Below are 17,072 nucleotides of genomic sequence, written 5' to 3' on the forward strand. Positions count from 1 at the left end.
CCCCCAAAGGACGTCAGAGCGGCTATCCTGGAGACCCCCCTCGCCCCCCCTGCAGCTACCCTGACCCTTCCTGGGCCTGACCAGGGGTCTAAGCCATAGGGAAGGCGAATGGCTCCATGTTTGGCGTCTTCACCCAGGTCACAGTCCGTCAGCCTTCAATGGGGTTATTCCACACAGGGTCTGCCAAGGGGTCTCTCGGTCCCAGAGTCTCTCCAGCCCAGGGCTGTCTCCCCACTGACCACCCCCTTCTGCTCCCACTGGGGTCAGATGTGCCTGAGCCCAGGAGAGTCCAACAGGACGCGTGTGCGGGGGCCTGGCGTGGGAACCAATCCATCACCACCCTCGTGTCCCACAGAGCTGGCTGTGTGGCTGCTTCCCTCCGAAAGCTCAGTCATACCGTTCACTCTCGCAGCCGAGCTACGGGCTGCCTTCCTGGTCGGATAGAGGATGACACAGCCTCTCTGCCCCGAGCAAGCCTTATTTCATCAAGCCTTGGCCACTTTACCCACGTATGCCCTGTTTTCCTACCGCTATTACAGCTTAGGTCTCTGAGGTCCCTTGGAGGAGATCTGCCCACATCAGCCGTGACCTATCAGCTGGTATCAAGCAGAGTGCCCCAAGGGTCGGTCCTGGGGCCGGTTTTGTTCAATATCTTCATTAATGATCTGGAGGATGGTGTGGACTGCACTCCCAGCAAGTTTGCAGATGACACTAACTGGGAGGAGTGGTAGATATGCTGGAGGGTAGGGATCGGATACAGAGGGACCTAGACAAATTAGAGGATTGGGCCAAAAGAAACGTGATGAGGTTCAACAAGGACAAGTGCAGAGTCCTGCACTTAGGACGGAAGAATCCCATGCACTGCTACAGACTAGGGACCGAGTGGCTAGGCAGCAGTTCTGCAGAAAAGGACCTAGGGGTTACAGTGGACAAGAAGCTGGATATGAGTCGTCAGTGTGCTCTTGTTGCCAAGAAGGCCAACGGCATTTTGGGCTGTATAAGTAGGAGCATTGCCAGCAGATCGAGGGACGTGATCATTCCCCTCTATTCAACATTGGTGAGGCCTCATCTGGAGTATTGTGTCCAGATTTGGTCCCCACACTACAAGAAGGATGTGGAACAATTGGAAAGAGTCCATCGGAGGTCAACAAAAATGATTAGGGGGCTGGAGCACATGATTTATGAGGAGAGGCTGAGTGACCTGGGATTGTTTAGTCTGCAGAAGAGAAGAGTGAGGGGGGATTTGATAGCTGCTTTCAACTACCTGAAGGGGGTTCCAAAGAGGATGGATCTAGACTGTTCTCAGTGGTACCTGATGACAGAACAAGGAGTAATGGTCTCAAGTTGCAGTGTGGGAGGTCTAGGTTGGATATTAGGAAACACTATTTCACTAGGAGGGTGGTGAAGCACTGGAATCGGTTACCTAGGGAGGTGGTGGAGTCTCCTTCCTTAGAGGTTTTTAAGGTCAGGCTGCCAAAGCCCTGGCTGGGATGATTTAGTTGGTGTTGGTCCTGCTTTGAGCAGGGGGTTGGACTAGAACCTCCTGAGGTCCCTTCCAGCCCTGAGATTCTAGGCCTCTAGGACCCTGGTTTGGGTTTCCCCAAGTCCCTTTCCCAGGAGCCATGCTCGGGCCAGTCCCCTTTGGGCCGCTTTTCATACCCAGACCTACTGTCCACAAACTCATCTGCCAAGCGGCCTGCACTGCACTGCTCCTTAGCCTGCCTGCCCACGAGCCACGTTTGAAGCTCATGGGGACAGATCTCAGAGTTGTTCCAATCCAGCCAGGTTACAAATCCTCCAGCACAGTGACCCCTGCTCACTCCCCTACCACCTTTGCAGCGAGATTCTCCCATCAGGGTGGTGGCTTCCATGCAGGTCACACCCTGGGACTTTTGCACACCCCGATACGTTTTCCTGTGAGCCTAAGGTGTCCATTGAAATATAAGCAGCACAGCCTGTTTGATCTGTTCACGGTCCCCAGTCTGCACTTTGTCCGTTTGGCCGTGCGCCTTCAGGGCTTTGGGAACGAGGAAGGGGGTGAGACAGCGGAGCTGGTCCGCAGGGTCAGCCTGGTTCAAATCACAAGCGTTCTCACAGGCAGAGCCGTAGGGATCTATTGCTCCTTTAAACAGGAGCAATGATTTGGTATCTAGGCTCCCTGCAGAATGGGCCTCCCAGGGTCTTTCCCCACTTACCCCTCAGTGGGTCCTTCTGCGCCTCCAGCTCACGCTTTCATGGCTTCTCGTGGTCTGCTAGCTGCTTTGCTCTAGGCTCCAGCTTCCACCGCTTCAAGTCTATCGACGGGGAGCCAGGTTGTGACGACCCCCTGCTGGACAAGGAACCGGGTCTGCTGCTGCCTCTGTCACACTCGGACCTTCCTGGAGCCCCGCTTGGGTCTGGAACCTGCTTCTTGGCCCGTTCATCCTTCTCCAGCCGTGCAATCAGCTGCATCCTGTTCAGCTTCCCAAGGCTTGGCCCCGTCTCCCTGCGCAGGTTCGCGATGTCCTTCTCAGGGAGGTGGTTACACGCCATTTTCTTGCTGTTTCCTTTTACTCCCTTTGCTTTACTGCTGCACGTCACATTGTAAAATACTTCTTGTGACTTCAGCATCCCACTTCTGCCACCACCTGCCACAGGATTGGTGCTATGCCCCAGCTCTGCAACAGTCTCTGGGAGGACCCCTCTGGGACGCTGCAGTCTGTATGAGTTTATAAAAATATGCTAATAAGTGAATATAATGTAACAGGAGTATGCTTCATGCAAGAGGTCTCTTGTAAGGTATCATTACAAAGCTCATAATCTACTGAGTATGATCATTATATTTATATAAATGTACCAGTCTTGTATCTGAAACTAGAACTATGGACTATAACTCTGAGGGCCTATTGTAATTATGCAAAGTGTGGGCCATTCATGGTGGTTTGGAATCTTGATGACTCCCATTAACCAGAACAATTGTCTGTAGATGGGTGTGTTTTACCTGTGAGTCTTCCTGTATAGGTGTGTGCTGGCAAGTGGGTAATGAAGTCTTGCAGTGACATGTGATCATGTCACCTGAACTGGAATCCATCTTTAACCTGGTGTCTTTCCATTGAGAAGGGGGGGTGGGAACCCAGAGAAGGACGAAGGGTTCCCTCCTTATGCAAAAGATATATAAAGGGGTGGGAACAGAACAAAGGGAGGGAGGAGCCATCATGAAGAATCCCCTAACTACCACCTGAGCTGGAACAAGAGCTGTACCAGGGGAAAGAATTATGCCCAGACCTGGAAGGGGTCCAGTCTGAGAAAAACTTACTGAAGCATCTCTGAGGGTGAGATTATCTGTATTCAGTTTGATTAGACATAGATTTGCGCATTTTATTTTATTTTGCTTGGTGACTTACTTTGTTCTGTCTGTTACTACTTGGAACCACTTAAATCCTACTGTCTGTATTTAATAAAAATCACTTTTTACTTATTAATTAACCCAGAGTATGTGTTAATACCTGGGGGAGCAAACAGCCGTGCATCTCTCTCTATCAGTGTTACAGAGGGCGAACAATTCATGAGTTTGCCCTGCATAAGCTTTATACAGGGTAAAACGGATTTATCTGGGTTTAGACCCCGTTGGGAGGTGGGCATCTAAAGACAAGAACACCTTTGTAAGCTACTTTCAGGTAAACCTGCAGCTGTTAGGGGACGTGATACAGACCTGGGGCTGGGTTTGCAGCAGGCTAGCGAGTCTGGCTCAAACCAGGCAGGGCACTGAAGTCCTAAGCTGACGGGGCAGGAAGGCAGGAGCAGAGGTAGTCTTGGCACATCAGGTGGCAGCTCCCAAGGTGGGTTCTGTGATCCAACCCGTCCCACCCTCCACCATGCCAGCCCCACTGGGGGTCTCACTCTTCCTCTAGGGTAAACCACGCAGCTTCACCGCCTCCCACCGCAGCTGACTAACCCCTGGCTATGCAACGAAAGGCCCAGGTGTCCAACGCCTCGACCCCTTATTGTCCCCGGGCACTGCACAGGTGCCCGGTTTGGCACCATCCCTTTCCCATCGCTCACTCCAGACCCTTGTTTAGTGCTGCAGATATTGCGAAGGGAGAGGATGGGGCCGATGATCCCATGACTCCCCACTTCAGGGTTCTTGATCCTTCCTCTGGGGCTGGCCACTGCTGGCGCAGGATACTGGTCTAGATGGACCTGATCCCGACTGGCAATGCCCGTGTTCCTCTATGGGAGATCTACCGGGGCACTGCTTAGCACCAAGCCAGCGGCAGAGACTCCTGGCAGAGCCCCGGCACTGGAAGAGAACGATGAGACAGACACGGGACTGGTCTATGCCCTGAAGAAGGAGGAGTTAGAGCCCTTGCGATATTTGCTATTATAAGGCCAGTTTTAATTTCCGTTTTCCTGGTGCCCCTCCCCATTCGCCCAGCCACTGACACATAGCAACGGGTGTGCTGGCGCAGAAGAGTGAGGCCCCTCCTCATGGCAGGGCAGGGTGTAGCAGACTGCCCCCCCGGTCGTGGTCTGCTTCTTCTTTAGGACTCAAGCCACCGGCCAGGTCATGTTCAGTCTCACCCTGTCTGAGTGTCCCATGGAACAATAGTTCAAAGACCTTAGGCCACGTCTGCAGCCCGACCCCAGGTTCAATGGCCCTCACACTGCTCATCTCAGGGGGCTTTCACCCCACCTTTCTCGGTGGCTGGTAGGAGAACCCCGGCCTTCGCTCTGCTCCGGGTCTCAGCTAAGGGACCCTGTAGCTGGCAGCTAAGGTCTGCTCCCTCAGCCTCCTCACTGCCTCCCCGGACCACTTCATCCCTCAGCCTGTCTCCAGGACCTTTCCTCCAGCCCCTTCCTGGCTCGCCCCTCCAGACTGGTCACCCCTGGCTGGGCTCCACAGAGTTCTTCCCAGCCCTTGGACAGAGCGACACCTCCCAAAGTTTTCTCCCTGGAGACCCAGCTCCCGTCTGATTCACTCCAGGCTCTCCATGTCCCTCTCTGTCCCAGAACCCCCACGGCCAGGGTACTGCCCTGGGGTCTGGACCTTTGAGCAAGACTCACCACAGGATCTTATAGATTATAGATTATAGGACTGGAAGGGACCTCGAGAGGTCATCGAGTCCAGTCCCCTGCCCGCATGGCAGGACCAAATACTGTCTAGACCATCCCTGATAGACATTTATCTAACCTACTCTTAAATATCTCCAGAGACGGAGATTCCACAACCTCCCTAGGCAATTTGTTCCAGTGTTTAACCATCCTGACAGTTAGGAACTTTTTCCTAATGTCCAACCTAGACCTCCCTTGCTGCAGTTTAAACCCATTGTTTCTGGTTCTATCCTTAGAGGCTAAGGTGAATAAGTTCTCTCCCTCCTTCTTATGACACCCTTTTAGATACCTGAAAACTGCTATCATGTCCCCTCTCAGTCTTCTCTTTTCCAAACTAAACAAACCCAATTCTTTCAGCCTTCCTTCATAGGTCATGTTCTCAAGACCTTTAATCATTCTGGTTGCTCTTCTCTGGACCCTTTCCAATTTCTCCACATCTTTTTTAAAATGCGGCGCCCAGAACTGGACACAATACTCCAGCTGAGGCCTAAATACTCCAGCTGAGGCCTAATACTCTTGCTCTGTTCCTGCCCTCACTCAGTGTCTCTCCTAGCCTTTTGCCAGTGCTACCTTCTCAGAAGAAGGTCTACGGTTGCCCTGGCCTTTCCACCTCCCCAGAAGTTCCTCGGTCACCTCCATCCCCTGGGCTGAGACGCCTCCTTAAATCAATATCAGGGGGTAGCCGTGTTAGTCTGTATCTACAAAAACAACAAGGAGTCTGGTGGCACCTTAAAGACTAACAGATTTATTTGGGCATAAGCTTTCATGGGTAAAAACCTCACTTCTTCAGATGCATCAAATCAGCCACCCAGCTCTGCCCCAAGTCAGCTTCACCCACCCTTTAGGTGCAACCGAGTGCATGCATTTCTCCCTGACTCCAGTTCACTCTTTTTCTGCCAGAGTGGGGTCTGCAGCGCATCCCAGTGTGCCCCACCCCCAGGGAATTGTTGCATGTGTCTCCCAGGGGATCCCCATAAAAGCCACCAGGGGATGGGGAACATTTCAACCCTTCTCTCCCTCTGTTGTGTTGATTCGTTGTGTGAGCTGCGTTTGTAGCTGTCTTTGCCGGTCACCAGCACACACAATGAACACACTGTGTTCTGTCTGAAATATTGTTATTTAGGGAAACTCCAGGTGCTGTTGAAGGACTGCTGGCTGACGCTGAGGCTTTTACAGAGAGCTCACTGCAACGCTGAGACGAGCGCCCCCAGCCGGACGACTGGCTTGTTGCAATAGCTGTAGTGAATGGTAAATCCCAGGGCTCTGCCCAAAGACACACTGGTGTCCCAGGCAGATCCCTACTGTGGTCCCCACCAGCACAGCTCAGTGCTCCTGCTAGCAAGAAGCTGTGGCCATCAGCAGCCAGGCAGCCGCTCTGTCTGGGACAGAGCCAGTCAACAGGTGTAACCAGCAGAGCTGCTGGTCTCCAACAGAGCGACACTGATTTATGGCAGCCGGGGTCCTGGTCTGCTGGTGGGACCGGCAGAAGTTGCTGGGTCTGCCCCCTGCAATGAATTCCAGTTAGTCCTTATGTAAATCTCTGCTACGGCCCTACAATGTGTTTTCCGTCCGTCGGGATGAGCAGAACTCTGCTCTCCTGGAAATCCAGGGAAAGTTCATGCCGACAGGGACTGGACAATCAAACCTCAGCTTCTAGCTGCCGATGCACCTGGGAACCATCTCCCCCCGTTCACCCAGCAATAAGAACCGCCCTGTCTTTAGCCTGGAGCTGCCATCCACAGGGTCAGAGTCCCAAAAGAGCGTGGCTCCCAGGGCCTGGCTTCCAACAGTGTCTTCCAAAAATCTGTCCCCTAAAGACTACAACTCCCAGCATGCAATACTCCATCTCCAGCTGAGCAGTGGGCCACAGTGGTGGCTGGAACCTGTTGCCCTGTGAGCTGCACTGCCGCTCCGCTCTCCATCAGCTGGTGCTGGGAACAGGGCTCCCAGGATAGCACGGGGAGAAAGGGGCTCGCAGGATCTGCAGCGCTGCCCATTTCCCCCTAGTTCTAATTCACACTGCGCATTGCTGCGTGGCGAGCGACTGCCTGCAAGGCACCGGGCTGTGGACGCACAGGCCTGGTCTACACTTAAAGATTTGATGGTGCTAGTGACGTCTCTCAGGGCTGGCGAAAGTTTGCACCCGGAGTGCTGTGGCTTGGCTGTCCACACTCCCGGTGCAGATCCATCTAGGGCAACTGCAGAATTCCCTCCATCGACCCAGCTCCTGCCTCTCAGAAAGGTGGACTAACTCCCTTGAAGGAACCCTCCTTCTGTCAATGTAGGAAGTGTCTACACTATCCATAGGTGGCGAGTTATATGGGCCCGTGGTGCCCGTGCTCCACCAATATTTAGGAACGCGGGCCCAGCTCCACCACTGTTTGGGCTTACCACGCTTTGGGGGGACGTGGGGTCCAGGGTGGCCCAAGGGGTTAGCGGGAGGCCTGGTGCTGGCAGCAGTGAGTGACTCCGCCCCAGATCACCCTGCTCCACCCCCTCCCTGCCCCGCCGGCTCCCAGAGTCACTCGGAGGAGGGGGCGGAAGCTGGGAAGAGGCGAGGCGTGGGGGAAGGGGTGGAATGGGGGCAGGGAGGAGGCCAGGTTGCTCCCTGAAGCATGGGGCCCCCCAAGGCATGGGACCCAGGGTGGCTGCCCCGGTCCGTCCTATGGACAGGACAGCTGTGGGTCCAGGGCAGCCGGGCGGGTTAGTGGAGGGCCTGGCGCCGGCAGCAGCGAGTGACCTGGCCCCAGTCCACTCCTGATTTTCCCCATTCCACCCCTTCCCCCAAGTCCCTGCCCCCACCCCTGCCTCTTTCTGGCTTCTGCCCCCTCCCCCGAGCAACACTGGGATCCGGTGGGGTGGAGCGGAATGGGGTCGGGGGGGCTGAGGCCAGGTCGCTCGCTGCTGCCGGCGCCAGACCCCTGTGATGAACTGGGACTGTTCTTAATGTGGTCTGTGAATGCTGAGTGGGGAGTGTTGGCCGGGGCAGGTTGCAGGGGAGGTTGGCTGGGACGGTCTGCATTGGGGGATGGGAGACTGGCCTTGAGGGAAGATACCTGAGCATGTAACCTGAGACCCCAGGAAGGGGTTGGAGACCAGGTAACACCTTTGCCTGGGAAACTGGACAAAGGCTGGGGGAGGAGCCGGGGAGAGGTTGAGTGAGAGGCTGGAGGGAGTTAGAGTTTTGGAGCTGGCTGGTGAAATGGAGGGGGGCCCAGATGGGGCTCTGCCCCCCCCCACGGGGCTGTGGTGTCCCTGGGGCCCCAATATGGACCAAACTAAGGGGGTCCTGTTGTCTGTACCTGCAAGAGCTGTCTTGGGCCATGTTCCTGTCGTCTAAATAAACCTTCTGCTTTACTGGCTGGCTGAGAGTCAGGGTGAATCGCAGGAAGCCAGGGGTGCAGGGCCTTGTGTCCCCCCCACACTCCATGACACCCCCCACTACCCTCCAGGCCCCTGCATCCCCCTGAAGCGCAGGACCCGGGGCGGTTGCCTCAGTCCGTCTTATGGACAGGACGGCTCTGCTTGGCCCCGTTCTGGGCACCACCAAAAATGATATAAACCTGGTGCCCAGGGGCACCACGGCTGCTTTGCTGTAGCTGGGCGGCCGTAGTGCAGACATACCCCGTGGTGAGGCAGCAGGGACCTGAGTTCCAGAAGCTCTGAGCGCCGTCAGCACCCACTGAATCTCCAGGCGCTGTGAGTGCTCCGCCCATCGGGACAGCCTGCTTGAGTTCGCAGCACCTGGGAGCATTGGTCTGTTAAGGTTTGTTCCCTTGGCCGACCGATCTGTGAACAATTACAGCCAGTGGGTGCCTGGCGTCCAGGGTGTGACACCACTTAGCCCTAGGGTGACCAGATGTCCTGATTTTATAGGGACAGTCCTGATTTTTGGGTCTTTTTCTTATATAGGCTCCTATTACCCCCCACCTCCATCCCGATTTTTCACACTTGCTCTCTGGTCACCCTACTTAGCCCCCAGCTGAGGGGCTGGCCTCTTGTTTTACTGATGGGAACATCTGAATCTTCTAGTCTTGCAGGAGGTGGAGAATTCTCGGTGTCTGCAGAGGTATCCTTTTAATGATTCATTAGCTGATGTTTGGACAGCGCAGCCTGGGCCACATATTTGTCCCCTCTGGTTAGTCCCCGGCCTGCTCTGAGTTGTGTGAACACTGGCCCTGGGTGGTACCAGAGGATGCAATGTCTGCGTGAATCCAGAGCAGGTACAATGCCACCGCCACCCTGCCAGGCTGCCTCCCGCGATCTCCTGCTACGACAGAGGTCAGGCTCCTCGGTGCAAACCAACCTCTCTGCAGAACACAACATGCAGGCCCTGACCCTGCAGCCACTTACGCACGTGAGTAATGTTACCTTTGTGAGTAGTACCCCTGAGTGCAAGGGCACAACTCACTCGCGTGCGTGTTTCCAGGATAGAGGCCTTCGTGCCTGTGGGGAAGGGGGGGAGTTTGGGGATGTTGACACACCACCCTCAGAAATGGGGCGAGACCCAACAAACTCATGTCAGGCAGGCCACCAGACGACTATCTCATGGAGACAACTGAGTGCTCCCGACAGCCTGAGCTGATTGGCCACTGCCTGAGCGGCCAGGGCCAGACCTCAGGGTGCAGACTTCAGAAAGCAACAAGAGCTTGAACGTGCCCCAGGAAGGTCTGTTGCTGGAACAGAAGCAGAATCCCAAAGGTCGATGGCTCTGGGGCTGAATACCTGCCTAGGAGACCCAAGGAAGCCCAGCTTTCTGACTGCATTTACCGCGGCAAGCTCATGGAATAAAACACCATGATTAAAATATCGCAGGCAGAACTATACCCCAAGGGGCATTCCTCTTCCTTTTTCTACGGTGGAGCCCATTTAGTTAACACACTGATTATTTTGTGCAGCCTTTTTATCAGGAGACCAGACTTCAAAAGCTTTTGCTTCAATCCACAGCCTGCTTTCTTCATTTGTTTAGCAAGCTCCCTCCCTACATCTCCCACTCCCGACAAAACACTTCTCACTAGGCCGGGTAAACATACACAGGCTGGCACACCAGCCAGCGGGTTGGGGGGCTGCACAAAATCCAAGCCCAGCTCCTTGGTGAGTCAAACACAAGGTGCAGCAATTTCTCCTGAATACCTTTGGGTTTGCCCTGGCTCGTTTCTATTATCCCCTTCTGCTTGGATCATGTTCGCTCCCCTGTCTCTGGCCACAATTGGTTTAAACGCCTTTGCTTCATTGCTCTGACCAAAGGGGACTGCAGGGGTTGGCAGCAGGTGGAACGGGGCCAAATCTGGACCCCTGGACACTTTTGAGTGGACCCCAAAATCTTTGTCTTTACTTTCTATTATCATTCCGGTTGTTATTTTCACTGGAGTCTGGACCTTGACAAGAGATGATTGACTCCCCCGGTACTGAAATACAGCAGCAGGTGCTGGGAGGTCTTTGATCCTGTTCTACCTGCTGCTGGAGATCTGAGGGGAAGCGAGATGGGAATGCACACTGGCCGATAGCACGGGACAGCCGAATCTAAGGGCCCATCCCCGTGGTATCTAGGCTCTGGCTGTCACAGCACTGGGAGCACTGCAGGCTCCCAGTGCCCGAAGAAAGGGACCCCCCCCAGTAATCACCAGGCGTTGTCTCTGATGCCCTCCTCTCTGGAGCTGCTGGGTCGGGGAGGGGAGGGGGGATTTGGGTGAATTGGTCCCAGCTGCACCGTCTGCCGGAGTCGCAAAAGCCCTTGGGCCATGGATGGTAATGCAGATCGAGCCCGCCTGCAGGACCTGACAATAAAGTTAATAACATATTCAAGCACAAGTGCCCTGGCGGAGAAAGGGCTCCTCGGCATGAAAGCATGATGAGGCAAAAATCAAGTGCTTGGAACAGAAAGGAAGTTAACTAAGGCCTCCCTCTGGGAGAGGATCCGTGGTGTCAGGGGGAGGGGCAGGCCAGAGCCACTCGCAGGGCGGGGGCCTGGCTTGCTCTCGTTCACACCAGCCTGGCTGCAATGGAGTCACTCCTGATTTACGCCAGGGAACATTACAGCAGCGCCAGAAAGGCCTTAACCGGCCTGCACAGAGCCAGTCCCTGCTCCCCTGCTCGACAGACAAAGGCCGTGGAGGGAAGCAGGGCAGTACAAAGAGGCAGGGATGGGCCCCAGGTCAGTGGCAAGGCTGGGAACAGAAGCCAGGTCCCCTGAGGCCCCTGTCTCCATCCCTGGCCCCCCTCGCCCCTGCAAAGCGCCCTTCCAGCCAACGGGACTCTGGCCATTGGCTTCAATGGGAGCAGGAGGCAGAGGAGGGTCTGGGAGGGTGTGGACCAGACAGGCTGCCCAGATGCACAGACTGGCACTGGGCTAAGCAGGGCCGACCCCCCCCCCCCCAGGCTCTCGGTTGCATGGATTCCTGGGGAGGTTCTCTGGGGCTGCTGGAGCACTTGGCTTCCAATCTAACCCGTAAGAGTGAGAATTAAATGCTAATGAAGCGCTTTGATTTAACAGCAGACAAGACGTTTTAGTGTTGCTTTGCCTCATGGACTATTATTATGCAAATGAAGGGAGCTTGTATCTTTCTTCCCCATTTAGCTGAAATCAGCACTTCTTGGCAACAGCCAACGCTCAATTACTGTACTTACCTGCTTAATGGGCGCTCTCCCTGGCGGGGTCTTCACCGCGCTGCGTCCGGGCAGACGCGCGGGTGCTCGGGTCCCTGGCTGGGGGGCAGCCCCGGGGAGCTGTGGGGCTCCGGCGGGGGATGGCTGGTGTCTGGGTCTCGCTCTGCGTGTGTGATCGGGGGCGGCTGTGTCTCGTTGTGTGTGTGTCTGGTGTGGGGCGTGCGGCTGCGCTCGGGTGTCCCGGGTTGTGGCTACCAGCCGGGTGGTTGCGTCGGGGGCTCGTGTCCCTGCCTGTGGCTTGCAGTGTCAATCCGGATCCCCCGCCCCGCCAGCCTGTTCCGCGCTGATATGTCGAACAGCAGGTGCTCGCTGAGCCTCCCTGGTGTTTTAAGCCACTTTCCCCTGGAAACTTTCAGAGCTTGGGCTTCCTTCCCCTCCAGCTGCAGCTCCCCGGGCCCAGCGCCGCCCGCCACGGGCTGTGGAGGTATTAGGGGAGCCTGGGAAGGGACTCGAGCGGTCTCCTGGGGGCGGGGGGTTCCCTGCGCCCGAGGGACATTCATGGAGCAAGTTCTTAGTCCGGTCATCAGATCAAACCGAGCAGCCGCTGGAGCCCCCCGGGGCGAACCGGGCAGCGCTGGCGTCGGCTGTGGCGGAGCTCAGGGGCAGGGGGTTGGACGCAGCTCGCTTTCCCGGGACCAGCAGAGCAGCGGTCCTCCCCGGCCACAAGTCTCCGTGCGCCCCGCCGCGCGCTCCGCTTCAGTCGGGACTCAGTTTCCCGCTCGCTCATACAGGCAGCAGCCCCTGGAAGAAGGGAGGGGGGGAGCGCAGAGGGTCCCTGAGCCGGGCGGGCGGCCAGGCTGCGAAGGACGGGAGGGGGGATCCGATTGACCCAACTGGCAGGAGACACAGGACGCGCCAGGGTTACAGGGGTCTGGGATCCGCGTCCATGGAGCTGCCGTAAAGGGAGGTGCTGGGGAAACACCCCCCGTAGGGGGATTCTGCTCAGGTGACGTCCCAGTAACGGGCCGCAGGGTGGAGCCAGGAACCGGCTCCGGGCCGGTTTGTACATGACAAGAGAAGTCAAGTGTGAGCCCGATTTCAACCGCCGAGGGAATAAAATCCGGTGCAAAGAACGATCCGTTTTCTGTCAGGCGACAGAACCCGAACAGCGAGGCAAGAGTTTGTATCTCATCCGCGGGTTGCTTGGGGTCAGATGTTACCCCCCTTTCACCTGCAAATCACGTGTGTGTGTGTGTGTGTGTGTGTGTGTGTGTGTGTGTGTGTGTGTGTGTGTGTGTGACATAGACCCACACATGCAAACCTAGGGGCAGGCTGGCAGATGCACACATCTGTATGTGCCCCCCTGCACCCTGTGCGTGTGAATGGAGCGAGACAGACCGGCAGGACCCCCAGCCCCCGGGGGGGGGACACCGCTCCCCCAGGCTGAAATCCAAGGGGGTTGCAAAGAGCCTGGGGGTCACTGAAGAGCCCGCCTCGGTTTCTCGCTGCAGAAGTGAACAAACGCGCCCCGGTGGAAGACAATAGGAGCAGGCCCGTGCCCGGGTGTGTGTTAATTAGGGACATATGTCTCCTAAAGGAATCGTTGGGGAAGTGGGGGCCTTCTGCTCCCCTGCGCGCCTCATTAGCATGAGCCGAACGCCATTGGCCCGGAGGACGTGATGTAAGAGGGTGACTTGTAAACTTCAGGCGGCTGCGGATTGTTAGCTTGGTTGCAGTCCCATCCATCTGCTGGGGGTGAAGAGGGAGGGTGGAAAATCCGAACAAATGCCCGGCTCCAGAGACCCTGAGGTGCACAGCGCCGCTGCTAATTAGAACTCCGGGAAGGAGCGCAGCAGGGATCAAACCGACAGTCACGGGGGCCACGGGAAAAACAAATGCGGCCTGGAGCTTTGAGTGAATATCCTGCGGGAGGCGGCTGCTGGCTGGCAGGGGGCGGGAGGGGAGATTCCAGAGGGGATTCACTGTCCGCCCGGAGCCAGGCAATGCCCCTGGAAGGGACCCGTCCCTGGCAGATGTTTCGGCCCCAATGGGAGCGGCAGGTGCTCAGGATCTGGACCCCTGGGGTGGGGGTGGGGAGGTATTTGAGGAAGGACTTCAAATCCCAGGGGCTGATGTCTTCTTCTGCTTTATTTCCATCGATCAAACCTTGAGCTTGCAACGTCCTTTGTGCGGGGACTGCGCGTTCCCAGCACCCTGGCGGGGTTCAGAGAGTAACTCCCAACAAGGGGTCACCTCCTGAGGCCTTCATTCAGGCTGCGAGTCAACGGGAGGCTTGGCTGAGTAAGGACTGGGCTATTCAAAACCCAGGAAGGACCCCCCCACACACACACACGCTTTAACCCACTAGTAATGGACCTGTAAGGAAATGGCAGGAATGAAACCTGAATAAACTCATTATGCTGCCCATCCTTTGCACTGATTGGGCAGCTTCCATGGAAGATCTGAAAGGATGTTGCAAGCGTGAATTAATGGGGGCTCACAGCGTGGATGTGGGGGTGTCGCTTATCCACTCCTTTAGAGAAGTGGAGGCCCAGAGAAATGAAGCATCGGGCCCACTCTCACATAGCTGGGCCAGGACTAGAAGCCAGGAGTCTTGGTTCACATCCCCCTTGTTCTAACCACTAGGTGATACTTTCTCGCACAGCTGGGGGTAGAAGCCAGGAGTCCTGACGCCCTGCCTCTGCTCTAACCACTAGGCCCCACTCCCCTCCCCCAGAGCTGGGAAAGAACACAGGAGTCCTGGCTCCCAACCCAGCCCCCCAGCTCTAACCACTAGACCCCACTCCCCTCCCAGAGCTGGGAAAGAACCCAGGAGTCCTGGCTCCCAGCCCCCCAGCTCTAACCACTAGACCCCACTCCCCTCCCAGAGCTGGGAAAGAACTCAGGAGTCCTGGCTCCCAGCCCCCCAGCTCTAACCACTAGACCCCACTCCACTCCCAGAGCTGGGAAAGAACCCAGGAGTCCTGCCCCAGCCTTTGCTCCAACCACTGCACCCCACTGCCTCCCCAAACCAGATGGAGCAAAAGGACGAGCCAGCTTGGTACTTTCCTCATTAAAAAGTGAACATGTCGCTTTTTTATTGCATTACAGAGCCCACAGGTCCTCCGTATTCCCCCACCCATCAATCAAAGAAATAGTCTCTCCTTAGGTCCGGCCGCGCCAGGGCGGCGCTCTGCTCCCAGGATCCCGGAGCTGCCCGAGTGCCGGGGGGTCAAAGACAGGCCTGAGCCCCTGGGCCTCGCCAGGGCACCCTGTCTCCCTTCTCCTCCTCTCCCTTTTGGATCTAACTCGCAGAAAGCCCGGGCAGGAGGCGACTCACAACAGCGTCACTAAATCATCTAGTCTCACTGCTGTTCCCGGGAGATTTTTTTTTTTTTTTGATGGATTAAATTAAGCGCTTCCATTTCCGTCCACCACCTGATCGCTGCATTATAAATCCAAACAGCTGATCAGAGAGTCTTCAGAAATTCAGGACCTTCTACAGCGGCTGCGGCAGAGCCTGGGAGCTGTCCAGCGCTGACAAGAAGCCGCCAGCCCCGAGCGGAACAATAAGAATTGCGGCACACGGCGCAGGAGGGGACGCCGGGAACCCAAGCTGGGAGCCGCTCCCGAGCGCCGGGAGCTGTCCAGTGCTGAACTCGCGGGCGATGTCTGAGGACCCAGCTCTGGGCTGGTGACCCTGGACCTCAGGGTGGCTTTGGAACCGCGCTGGAGGGCGACGGGAAGGGCCTGGGCAGCCAACCGCCTCCCCTGCCGCACAAAAGCCGCTGGAACAAGGACTGATTGCACCAGGCGGGGTCCGGGGCTGGGGACTGCACGTCGGAGCCCAGCCTACAGCAAGCCACAAAGCCATAGCGCCCAGGAGCCCTTTTCTAACTGTCCTTTTTTTAAAGATTTTTTTTGGGGGGGGTCCATTTCTTCCCCCCTCTAATCGCTGACCCAGCAACCATCGGCCAGCTGCCGCGTGTCTCCCGTTTCGGCCGCGGGTAGAAACCATGCCAAGATCTTTCCTGGTCAAAAAGGTCAAACTCGATGATTTCTCTTCGGCGGATCTAGAGAACTCGTACGGCAGATCTCGGGCAGACTTCAGCTCGCGGCTCCATGACAAGGGTAAAGACAGAGCCGCGCTAGCTCGCGGGTGCTGGTGTAGATGTTCGGGGCTGGGGCTGGGGCTGGCTAGGGAGCGTGTGTGGCTGGCTGGTGGCGCTGGGGCCCGGGCTGGGGATGCCTGGCCGTTTGAGCGGCACCGGGGGACACATTCCTATGTGCCGCCTGCCTCCTTCCCTGGAATGCACCTCGCCAAGAGCCATATTGAGCAGGTCGGGCCTCTCGGAGGCTGTTGACTCTGCACATTTTAATGCAACCCAATCGCTCTGTTCCTACCGCGCCGCTAAAATTAGACCTTGAAAAAAAGACGGTACCAAGGCGGTGCAGGGGTGGGGGAGAGTTCCCAGCCGGGGGCCGGGGGGGGGGGGGGAGAGTTCCCAGCCGGGGGCGGGGGGGTTGGAATTCACCGCTGCAGAAATGTTTTTGTTTGGAAGGCCCTTTTGTCTGCCACTAGACAAGTTCAAGGACAACTGTTAGCAACCGCCGGGCTTCTCCGCGCGGCGGGCTGCCCCCCTGGCTGGCGCCAGGCGATGGATCGGGGCCGAGGTGACTAAACCTCTGGGTGAAAAGTTCCTCTAGGAAGGACCCCGGCTCCGAGAGGCTGCCCCGAGCCCTGGCGCGGCGCACTTCGCTGGCTCCTGGCTTTTGTTGACTGCAGGATGTCTGCAGCGTGTTGCATAATCGGGGGGGAATTGGCTGAAGTGGTTTGGGAGGGAAGGAAAGGTCATGCCCCGGGCCCCCCTCTGTAGGCTCGGCCCCCAAACTGACCTTGAGCGTTCCCCGGAGAGGCAGGTGTCACCTCTGTGGGGTGGGGGAGGGGCCCATCACATCCATGTCCTCGCTTTGCATTCAGAGGCATCTCAACGAGTGCTCGGAGTTGCAGCCCCCAATTAGAGAAGCCGGAGCAGCGCTTGGCTGCCGCATCTCCCCAGCCTCGCTCCCTCCCTCCCTCCCTCCCTCTGCCTATCTGCGCCCAGCAGCCGGCGAAGCGAGCGGGAGTCTCGGGGAATGATGAAGAGGGTGGCTGGCGGGGAAGGTTCATCAAACGCCAGGGCCATTAGCATGACAGTGGAGAGCCGGCTCCTGGTTCATCGCCACGCACTTCATCCCGGAGCCGGCCCCCCTGCCGCAGGCAAACCAAGGGGGGCCACTCGCGGGACTAGCTTGTTGCATCTATTAAGCAGAGAGCTCTCCAGCTAATCTCCCCGGGCCCATCCATGATTTAACAAGCCTCTCCGTGTCTCTCC

The 17,072-nt window shown here is 56.9% G+C and overlaps 1 protein-coding gene across 1 annotated transcript in view; it reads left to right on the forward strand.

Moving 5' to 3' along the window:
- Positions 1–15,118: 15,118 nt before the first annotated feature.
- Positions 15,119–17,072, forward strand: part of SCRT1 (scratch family transcriptional repressor 1) — an 8,370-nt gene continuing 6,416 nt past the window's right edge. The window contains 1 exon segment of the mRNA XM_005291132.4: positions 15,119–15,828. Coding sequence (XP_005291189.2) covers positions 15,714–15,828 — 115 coding nt within the window. The 5' untranslated portion in view covers positions 15,119–15,713.

Source organism: Chrysemys picta, chromosome 2 (assembly GCF_011386835.1).
Source record: "Chrysemys picta bellii isolate R12L10 chromosome 2, ASM1138683v2, whole genome shotgun sequence".
NCBI classification, from domain to species: Eukaryota; Metazoa; Chordata; order Testudines; family Emydidae; genus Chrysemys; species Chrysemys picta.